Source organism: Mirounga leonina, unplaced genomic scaffold (assembly GCF_011800145.1).
Source record: "Mirounga leonina isolate KUSES-001 unplaced genomic scaffold, KU_Mleo_1.0 Mir_125, whole genome shotgun sequence".
Taxonomy (NCBI): Eukaryota; Metazoa; Chordata; class Mammalia; order Carnivora; family Phocidae; genus Mirounga; species Mirounga leonina.
Window position 1 is genome coordinate 68,731,578 of NW_023270305.1, and position 11,027 is coordinate 68,742,604.

Sequence of the window (11,027 nt, forward strand, 5' to 3'; positions counted from 1 at the left end):
TGTGCTATGCCTGTTTCTGTCCTTTGACAAAGAGGACCCTGTGTGCAGGTGGCCAGGGCACCCCTGTATACTGATACAGCTCAGCTTATCCACTGGTGTGACACAGCTCTGCCCCTCTCCCAGCAGGAGCAGGCTCCAGGAAGGAAGCAGTGGGAGACAAGGCTCCAGAGCTGGGTTTTGGCGCAGGGGGCCCCTGCTTGGATGCCTTGGACCTAGGGAGGACTTCTCGGCCCCTCCCAAGAGCACCTCTCGCCAGCCAGCTGGGGGAAATCTTGTCTAGAAGGGCACACGGTCATGGGACATTTCTTCCAGGCACTTTTTCTCTGCAGCGATGCCTCAGAAGCTTGGACCAGGGTCCTTGGCTCTGTCCTTTGACCTGGAGGCAGTCCTGGAGGTCCCACTTGAAGTGGCCAGAAGGGAGAGATGATTTTGGCGGGGGGGGGGGGGGGCGGGGCGGGGGGCTATGGCTTCATTGTGGGAGCCTCTGCCCCTCTTTGAGCAGGGCTCATTGGTCTGCTCCCTCCCCATCAGAGCCATGTCCCCCTTTCCATTGTGCCCCCTCTCTGCCCAAGGGAGACTGGCCCCCAGCAGGTCTGCTTCTCCATCCTGTTCCTGTGGCTCCATGTTCTGCCGCCTCACCCTACCCATCGCTGACCTTTTCCTCTTTTGCTCCAGTGCCTTCAACCCAGGTCGGGTGTCCGCCTGGCAAGCGGAACTCCCTGCTCTCCTGGCTCTCAGGTAACACGGCATGGCTGGAGAAGTTTGCACTGCCACCTATCGCCTGAGCCCACATACCACAGCTCTATTAACCTCACCCAGCAGCCACTGGGGCTCCCCCCTCGCATCTCGGGCCATTCCACCTGTTCACACTTGTGGGCCAGCCTGATTTGCACCGGCTCTGCTTGGCCTCAGGCCCAGTTACTGGGTGGCTTTGCCCTGGTCCTGGAAGGGCCTCTCCAAAGGTCCTCAGTCCTTGAGAAGACACAGACACACGTGCACATGTGCGCGCGCGCACACCAACACGCAGCTAGAGTGGGAAGGGAGGGTTGCTTCTGGCCAGGCCGAGTGAGCCCAGCTGTTCCGCACCCCCCTGATCAAGGCCACTCACAAATATCAGAATGCCTTGTCATCTCATCAGCTTTCTCTAAAAAACTCTCCTCCTTTCTTCACAGGCTTTGCTCTTCATTCTGTTGCTGCTGGTGTCTGCCTGCCAGGGGGAGGCAGCCGCCGGGCATCAGAAGTGCGGCCCCGGGCAGACGGCCCCGTGTGAATGCTGTCTCTGCACTTGGCTAGCTAAAATGCTTCCGGGAGCTGACTTCCTCTCAGTCTTTCGTTCCCTCTTGCGTAATGGGAACAATAGATGTGCCCACTTCTTAGAATTGTCAGGAGCAGTGAGAGACTGGGTATGAAATGTTCGGGTAGAGCTCAGTTTTTATTCCTGTTTTTCTCTCGATTACAACTAAACTGTGACATTCCAGTCAGAAAGTATTGAGGAAAAGGCCCAATGCCACATGCTGTTTCTGGCCTTTGATACGTCACACTCCTGAGCCTTAGCCCAGGATTGCTGGTAACTGTGTTGGTTGGCTCCGTTCACGGGACTCCCGTCCCACTTAATGGAGGTGGCAGGGGGTAGCAAAAGGTGCTGGTCTCCCCATCAGAATTCTGGCCTGGCCTGGTGAGCCCTGAGGAGGTTAAGTGCATTTATAAGTGCCTTTGAGCTCCAGTCTCGGTGTGTAACTTAAAGAAGCTCCTGGGGCCCCAACAGTCCTAAACACCTATCACCAGAGTCCATCATTTCCCATTTTATATTCGTAGAGCTGGCTTTTTTTCTCCCTCTCCATTGTACCAAAGCACACTTTTCTCTCGATTCTCTTTAAAAAAAAAAAAAAAAAAAGTGAAAAGGTGACTTAGAAGTCACTCGTCCCTTTCAAACAGCCAGCTTTTGGTTGTGATAGGAAGTGGGAAGCTGCTGGGGCGCCTGGGTGGCTCAGTTGGTTAAGCGACTGCCTTCGGCTCAGGTCATGATCCTGGAGTCCCGGGATTGAGTCCGGCATCGGACTCCCTGCTCAGCGGGAGTCTGCTTCTCCCTCTCCCGCCTCTTGTGCTCTCTCTCTCTCTCACTCTCTCTTTCAAATAAATAAAATCTTAAAAAAAAAAAAAAAAAAAAAGGAAGTGGGAAGCTGCTAACGGCCTTTGAGTGGATGACCTCTGTGGACCATGCTGGTCTTCCTTGGCCAACACCGCAGCCCCCTTCTCTCTTCTGCGCTTGCTCTTGTTTCATGGTGGCCAGGAGTTAATGCATCCATGGCTTGGACCCTGCTGTTTTTACCTAATACAGGCGCAGAGATGCTTTTCCATCAGCTTTCTGGTTGGAGCCACAGTGTTCCGCCAAGCACACGTGCCTTCATTCGCTATCCCTCCTTATGGACAGTCTTTGGGGTCTGTGTTCTAAATAACACCGTGACGTAAACCTCTTTACGAAAAAACTTTATCTGTGCTTAAGATTGTGTCCATAGGATAGCCTTTCAGAAATAGAATCACCAAGGCATTTTTTACACATTGATTATTCTGTTTTATTTTATTTTTTTAAGGTTTAAATTCATTAATTTTTTATTTTTTTGAGAGCGCGAGTGAGCGAGCGCAGGGGAGGGGCGGAGGGGGAGAGAGAATCTTGAGCAGGCTCCATATCCAGTGTGGAGCCCAACGCTGGGCTCGATCTCATGACCCTGAGATCATGATCTGAGCCGAAATCACGAGTCAGATGCTTAACCATTGAGCCACCAGGGCGCCCCGGGTTTTATTTTTAAGTAATCTCCACACCCAGTGTGGGGCTCAAACTCACAACCTGGAGATCAAGAGTCACACGCTCCACAGCCTAAGCCAACGAGGCTCCCCTCATTGTTCTGTTTCAATCATAAAAGCAATATAGCTTATTTAGAAAATTGAGAAAAGGGGAAAAAGTCTTAAGAAAATTAAGAAGTATTGGGGTGCCTGGGTGGCGGAGTTGGTTAAGTGACCAACTCTTGGTTTCAGCTCAGGTCATGATCTCAGAGTCCTGGGATCAAGGTCTGCGTTGGGCTCTGCGCTCAGTGTGAGTCTGCTTGAGATTCTCTCCCTCTGCCCCTCCTGCTAGCGATGTCTCTCTCTCCATCTAAAATAAATAAAACTTTAAAAAAAAAAAAGAAAATTAAGAAGTATCATAATTTCATTATTCAGAAACAAAGGTTTCGTCTTTGGGTGTATTTCTTTTTAGGGCCTCTATTTTTAAAAGACCATGTCACTAATTTGTGTTGTTTCTAAATTCAATTTCTGGAGTGTTAATAAGCATTAATTAAAAGCATTCCATCATCTTCCAAATGATTAATGTGAAATATTAGGTAATAGCCATAGTATTTGTGTTTCTTTTCTAGAACTTCATCAAAGGTGTTACTTGAGTTAGGATAAGTGACACACGCACATGATCCTCTTAATGATTGTACACTGCCCAATAATAGACTATCCAGACTATATTTTCCTAGTTTTAGGAAGGAAACTCAAAGACAGGGTATTACTGAGTTCAATCTCAGTTAAAGCTGTATTGGTCACTCAGTCACCCAGATTCATTATGTTAGCTCTCTTCGGAGATGTTTGTTAAAATAGCTAACTTAGTAGTTAGTTAGTAACTTAGTGCTCAACTAAGTAAATAAGCTTAGTCCACTTCCTGTTTGCTTAAAAGAAGCCAGCATGCCTTCACAATTAACTTCTTGTGTATTTCATTGTTTTCTAAGTGTTCTCAAAAATAAGAGCTAATGATGCACAGTATGTGTACAGTTCCTTTCTGAAAATAAGGAGTCTGCTCCTTCCTCATTTGCGATTGAGTCTTCCCCTGTTCCTGACAAGGGGCTGCAGGAGGCCTTGTTGCCCCTGGGGGAGGAGGCACCTCCACCACCACCCCAGGCTTTGCCTCAGGGCAGGGGGACTTGGACCAGGCTGGAGGAGACAGCAGTGTGGGAGGCCTGGAGCTCTGGGAGCACAAGGCTCCTGGGAGAGGGACCGGCTGCCCCTGTCCCCCTTGTCAGACTGACGGGGGGTGGGGGGGCAGCAGACACACGTGGGCAGGTCTGTTCCACATAGAACAGGTCTTGTGCAGGGGCGCCCGGGTGGCTCAGTTGGTTAAGCAACTGCCTTCGGCTCAGGTCTTGATCCTGGAGTCCCGGGATCGAGTCCCGCATCGGGCTCCCTGCTCGGCAGGGATCCTGCTTCTGCCTCTGACCTCCCCCCTCTCATGTGCTTGCTCTCTCTCATTCTCTCTCTCTCAAATAAATAAAATCTTAAAAAAAAAAAAAAAAAAGAACAGGTCTTGTGCAGAACACACTTTTGACCTCTTGAAAGCAAGTTAAGATGTGAAAAGGGCGTCATGTTGAGAGGTCTGTGTGGATGCGTCGTGAGAGGATACAAGCTGTACGTTCTTCCTTTTAATGTAATTGACACGTATGCAGCATATGTCCCTTGATAACAAGCTGCTGTGGAGACAGGGACAGTGCCTGGTCTCCCGTGGAGGGGTAATCACTGTGTTGCCCTTGACTGATGACTTGTTGGGACATGAGGGCTTCTGTAGACCTAAATTTTGTGTTTTTGTTTTCTGCTTTGGTAGGCTTGTTAATACTGCACAACACCTCTAAACAAACTAACTCATTTGCTTTGATGAGGTCAGACCTTCTGCAGTTGCAGCTTGTTTGTCCTTAAGAACTGTTCCATTCCAGTGGGGGCCCCGCTCCCACGTGTCCACGGGACAGGTTAGACAAGAGGCTTTGAGGGGCACCGGGGGCTCCTGGCCTGACCGTGTGTCTCTCCCCACAGACCACTCCCCATCCCACCCCGCCACCCTCAGCCGCTCGGCCTCCCTTAGTTACCCGGACCGCATGGATCTCGCAAGCACAGCCACCTTGGCAAGCAGCACCAACCAGTTTGGCAGCTCCATCCTGGGCCAGTACATCTCCGACTTCAGTGTCCGGGCGCTCATGGACCTCCAGTACATTAAGGTGGGTGCTTCCTGTGTCTCTCCCTCTGGGCAGCGCTGTCTTCCTCGTCCTGGGCATTTGGATCACTCTGCCTCAGGAATCAGCAGCTTCTTTCTTTTTCATCCACCACACACAGCACAGAGGGCCCGGACCCGAGATGTGTGTCCCCCTTATTCGTGCTCCTCACTCTCTCCAGCTGGTCAAGTCCTCTCTTCTGGACCGCCCAGCCCCAACCCTGGCTAGCACTGTTTCCCTGGGTCTTGGAAGGTTTGCCTCTCAGTCCCGACTCTCTGTGAACCTCATCCCTTCCTCCTGCAGATCACTCGGCAACAGTACCAGAATGGGCTCCTGGCCTCACGCATGGAGAACTGCCCTCAGTTTCCCCTGGATGGCTGCACCATCTGCACGGAGAACTTAGCCGGGAAGTCCGAGCTGCCCGTGGTAGATGAGACCACAACTCTTCTCAATGAGCGCAACTCTTTGCTGCACAAAGCTTCCCATGAGAGTGCCATCTGACAGGAGGGCCCGGGGTCCCCCGCCAGCCCCGCGGGGGTCTCCCCAGTGGGCCCACATGACGACAGGGAGCCTTTTAGGCCAGAAGGGGCACAGATAGCCTGTCTAACTGAGCAGCCAGATGGCCCCCAGAGTGTGGGGAGTTTTGGCCTCTGACAGGGACCTCTGAATAGCTCCAAATTAGCAGCTGCCCAGCCCTGGACTGGCAGGGCAGTGGGCCAGCTACCATGAGCAAGGCTGTTTTTTACTGAGAGAATTTCTGAACTAGGCTCACTGCTCCTCTTTTTAAATATTGTTTGGAGAAAGGAATGGGGAAGGGAAGACAGGGTTAAGGAACTTTATTTAAAACAACAAAAAAAAGTTTTTTCCACAAAAACTTTAATGAAAAGGGGTAGGGTTTCTCACCCCAGGAAGCAATAGCCATAATCTGCTCCCAGCCGTGACCTTCTGGCTTATGTCCCTGATTCAGGGAGCCCACTCCTCCTCTTCCTCCTCCTCCTCCTCGTCCTCCTCCAGAGATGGTATCCCAGAGGCCCACTGGAGGAAGGTTTTCTCTTGGGAGGAAGACAGTTCCTTCCAGGAAGCAAAGAACCAAATAGCGCTGAGAACAACTGCCTGGACACATGCACTGAGGCTTGTCTGACGTTGCTGAGGCCGAGGGATTCTGGGTAACTGTGATGAGGGACATGGTACTCCCAGCTACAGAGAGGAGCACACCTACTCCTGTCAACTGCTGGATCCTGGAATTTCCTAGGACTCCGCTGATGGGCTCTCCTGGTGAGTTGGGCCAGGCTGAGGACTCTCACCCTTGTCTCTACTGGTTTGACTCAGAGTGTTAAGCAGGGTCTGACACTTTTAAGGTTGCTTACCCCTGCTCCCCAGGCCCTGCCCTTACTTTTACCAAAGGTTTCCCCTTAGGTGGGAGAACATCTACATTACGGGTGACTTGTCTGAGATACTCCTTTCAGTTCCAGGAGGGAACCTGGTCACGGGCATCTGTGTTGGTAGCAATTAAGACCATCCCCTTTCCCACCCCGCGGTGAAAGTCAAGTGTCAGTCACTGACCTATGAAGCCCCTCTTTCCAGACTCCCTACTTCTCATCCCAAAGCCCACTGCCTCTTGGGGATTGAGGAGAGCAGGACACATAGGAAGCCAACCTAAGCAGGTTCTTCATGCCCTTTCCTCTGTGGCTGAGGCTTACCCAAACTTGTTCACACACCTAAAAAACTCAGGAAAGGATGTTTCCACCTAAAAGGCACACAACTGGCAGCCCTGTTTCCCCCATCTTTGTAATCCTAGCCTGAGTTGTCATCCTGGCCTTTGCTGAAGCTAGTGGTACTGGATCCTGAGAGCTCCCCCGCCCCCCACATGAAATTCTGCCCCAGTGCCTTTTCCCTGGGGCTGAATGAGGCCCTGCTGCAGAGCCCCAGGCTTGCCACTGTTGGGGAGGCTGTGGGACTAAAGTCCATGTTGGCCCTTTTGTCGGGTGGAAAGGTTGCTGGGGGCCCAAGATCAGGTAGGGGAGACTGTACACCTTCCACCTAAGTAGTAGTTATTGACCCTTTCCTCAGCCAGTGACTTCTGTCACCCCAAGTGCTCTGTTCTTCAGGCGCCTGGAGAATCCTAGCTTTTGGGACCAGGAAGTGTCTGCACCAAGTACACTTGCCCCTGGCCGGTTCTGAAGTCTCCCCTAGTCACAGAATTTATTCCTCGAAGTCTGGAGAGAAGGTGGGGACACCCATAGGTTCTCAGTCATGAGGAAAAAAACCCCACCAGACCTTTATACCCTGCGGGGGGAAACCCCTCAGTTTTCTACAGGAGCAGTTTGCTTTCCGAGTCCACATGGGAGCTTGCAAAGCTGTGTTCCTGAGAGACCTGAGTGCCAGGTGGGGCAAACCACATTGGCCTGAACCAAGTGAGTGTGTGAAGTAAAAGGAGCAGGTGCACACACTTCCACAGCTACCTCTTTGCACACACGGTTACCACCAACAGATGGTCCTCCCTTTCCCCACTTATAATCACTTCTTACAGAGGGTCATAATTATCTCCAAATATTACTGGTCCGATGACTTCCTCCTCCCAGTGCAATTTTTCACTTCCTATTCCAACCTCTGGTTCCTGGGCCGAGCCGTACCCTGGAACTGGCGCACCCCTGCGAGTCTTCCCATGTAAGGGAGACTGTCGCAAATGGCCTCCAAATGGGTAGGCAAGTCACAGCCACCGTAGCGAATAACTCGTATTTATTTTGCATAAGATTTTAATTTGTATATTTTTGTGATTTATTTTGGCATTGTTATGAGTTTGACTCTCGGGGAGTTTTGTTGTTATGACTCTTGTGTCTTGTCACAAGACAATGATAATATTTGCTAAACAATATATGGAATTTATTTTTGATTGGTAATAAAAAATGAAATAGGAAGTCTTGGTGAGTGTACAATTTGCCTATTTGAGTTCTGTCAGTATTCAGTACCTGTCGTAGAGATAGTGGCTGTGGTTGGCTGTCACCTATGACAGGGCAAGGGGCACGTATTCTGGGACTGTTTTGTTTTTTTTTAGATTTTATTTATTTATTTATTTATTTATTTATTTGAGAGAGAGAGAAAGAGAAATAGCACGAGAGGGGAGAGGGTCAGAGGGAGAAGCAGGCTCCCTGCTGAGCTGGGAGCCCGATGTGGGACTTGATCCCAGGACTCCGGGACCATGACCTGAGCCAAAGGCAGTCGCCCAACCAACTGAGCCACCCAGGCGCCCTGGGACTGTTTTAACAGTAAAAAGGAAGCAGAAATGAAATTTACAAAATATATATAATCAAGGCTATTGTCCCAGGAGCTAGAGAGTAGCAGCTGCTGTGAGATGGATGGGGCAAGTGTGCTCAGCTGCCACACTTAGGAATTTGTAAAAATGGACACCATAGTTTTCTGCCTGCAGGTACCAGACGGGGTGGTTAGAGGGGACAGATAGCCTCTCCTCTCCCCCCTGGGGGCTGAAGGAGAAAGGAGCCTGATCCAACAGGATGATCGCCTTGCTTCATAACATGCAGCTGCCTCTTTGTCCTTGCTCATGAGCTGGTGGTGGTCTCAAAGTTGGACAGCTCAACCCCTGAAGAGCCTACCTGAGAGTCACCTCACTGCGTTCACTCCTGAGGTTTCTGTGTGTGGACTCGTGCGGTGCCCATAGGTACTGTGGCTATGGTGTGTAACAGAGTGTGCTGGGGCCAGGGGCCCAAGCAAGCCAGGCTTACCAAAGCAGACAAATTGGGGCTAATGTTTAAAAAAAGGGATGCACTTAGGGAGAAAAAAGGACATTGTAGATAAAATAACAGATGCAAAAGCAGGTGGACACAAGAATAAATTTCATCTGACTGTATGTTCCACACATGGGTAAGCCCCTGCTACATGCCAGGTGCCATCAACCCCTCCGAGTGTAGTGAGGAAGAGTCTCTGAGGGAGACAGGCACACCACGACCTTTTGATTTCCTTTCTCCTCCACATGGAACACTTCTCCCAAGTCTTTGTGAGGCTCACCCGCTCACTTCATCTAAGCTTCCATTCAAATGTCACCTCCTTAGAGAAGACTTCCCTGGTCAGCGCATCTAAAACAGCATGGCCCCAATCCCTCTATCCATTTCCTTATCTTGCTTTGTTTTTCTCCATAGCGCTTATTGCCAGATATTAAAATGAGGATTTGTATATTGTCTGTTGTTCCCATGCTAGAACCTAAGCTCTGGCAGGGCAGGGCCTTTCTCATTCCCGCATAGTCCCAGCACTAGAATGGTACCTGGTACATTGCAGGAAATACTTGTTGAATGAATGAATGAACGGGTCTTACAAAAAGGTGAATACTGGATGCTATTAGGGAAGAGCACATAGCTCCCATAACCTTGACCCAACCTAGTCAAGATGGTCGAGGAAGACCAGCTGGAGTAAGTGACACTTGCAGACTTGAGAAATAAGCAAAAATTAGCCAGTGAAGTCACAATAGTTATGAGTTTAAAACTCACGAATAAGTATTTAGGTGAAACATGGAAATGTCTTGAACCAAATGAGCAGTAAGGAAAATCGCCAAGGGAGGGTCAATGAGGGACCTGAAGGTCAAGTGGCATGTGTCTCCATTGACGCAATGACAACCCAGGGGATGGGGTTAAAGAATGGTGCAGAGACATTGAAGAAAAAGAAGCTGGAGAAGTACTGTTGAGGCCTCTATTGTTTTTTGTTTTTTTTTGTTTTTTTTGAGGCCTCTATTGTTAACAGAAAATCCCTCCTTGAGCAGCTTTGCCCTACTGGATTCTTTGTCTTTGGGTATCCACAGTTTAAATGACCATTTGTGTTTCCAAGTGCGATCCAGTTGTCCTACCCAAAGATTTTCTCCAAAATATGGATTACTGGTTGTTTTCCAAGGGCACCTGAGACCAGATCCATATGGAGTTTTTCCTGTCTTTGCTCTGGAACTGTTCTTTGCTAATTAATAACTTTTCCAGGCATGTAACTTTCAAGGATGTCATCCATTCTATTTCTTTTTTTTTTTAAGATTTTATTTATTTGACAGAGAGAGACACAGCGAGAGAGGGAACACAAGCAGGGGGAGTGGGAGAGGGAGAAGCAGGCTCCCCGCAGAGCAGGGAGCCCGATGCGGGACTCGATCCCAGGACCCTGGGATCATGACCGGAGCTGAAGGCAGTCGCTTAACCAACTGAGCCACCCAGGCGCCCCATCCATTCTATTTCAATGTCAGCATTTTATCTGGACTTGGAGACAAAAGAGTGAACTAAAGGGGCTGAATCCATAGTTTTTTTTTTTTTCTTCAAAGGAGGCATGCTGATCCAGTGGAAAGGCTCAGTAGTGTCATTGCTTCTGCTGGTGGCTTATTCTGTAATCTGCAAGTGAGGTGTAGCACCCTCTAGATAATAAAAACTGCAAACATGGAGACGTGGTTGGCCTAGTCACAGCGCTGAATTTACAATGTTGAAGAGACATTCTTAGCATCCTTTGAAGAGTTTTTCCACAAAGTATTTTTTCTTTTGGTCATTTGCCATGGATTTGCTCATTTTTGCACATTGCGTTCCACACATTTTACTTAATTGTGGCCACAGTGCCTATACTTTTTATTATTTTCATGACCTAGCAAATGTATTTCCGTAGACTCTTTATGAAGATTTTAAATGACATGAATATGAGCACCCTTATCAAAAGTCTACTTTTGTTAGGAAATTTGAAAATACATAAAAACGTAAAGAAAATACAAAAACAATCTGGATCCCTGTAGAAAAAAACCTTGTTAAGTTTGTTTCCTTCCAATCATACAGAGATCATACACAATGGGTGAAAAACATTCCATCCTGTCAAGACCGCCTCCCGGGCCGGTCTTGTCTTCTAAATAACTCTCTAGTAAGGATCCTCTTGAACAGTTCTTGTTGTTCCTGAGCAAGTATTTTCCCAAGGATTATCTGCTAGAAGTGGCGTGACCAGGTAACAGTAATTTCTGACAGCGCTGCCCTCTGCTAACGTGGCTAGGAT

At 49.1% G+C, this 11,027-nt stretch overlaps 1 protein-coding gene across 3 annotated transcripts in view; it reads left to right on the plus strand.

Annotated features, from left to right (window-relative positions):
- Positions 1-7,929, plus strand: part of CNNM4 (cyclin and CBS domain divalent metal cation transport mediator 4) — a 36,953-nt gene extending 29,024 nt beyond the window's left edge. Inside the window, exons 6-8 of one of the 3 annotated variants that reach the window (XM_035001707.1) lie at positions 676-738; positions 4,840-5,021; positions 5,319-7,929. In XM_035001707.1, coding sequence (XP_034857598.1) covers positions 676-738; positions 4,840-5,021; positions 5,319-5,516 — 443 coding nt within the window. In that variant the 3' untranslated portion in view covers positions 5,517-7,929. Of the gene's footprint in view, positions 1-675; positions 739-1,172; positions 1,978-4,839; positions 5,022-5,318 lie in introns of those variants that run through there. The other 2 variants (XM_035001708.1, XM_035001709.1) reach the window with 2 other exon arrangements.
- Positions 7,930-11,027: the final 3,098 nt, after the last annotated feature.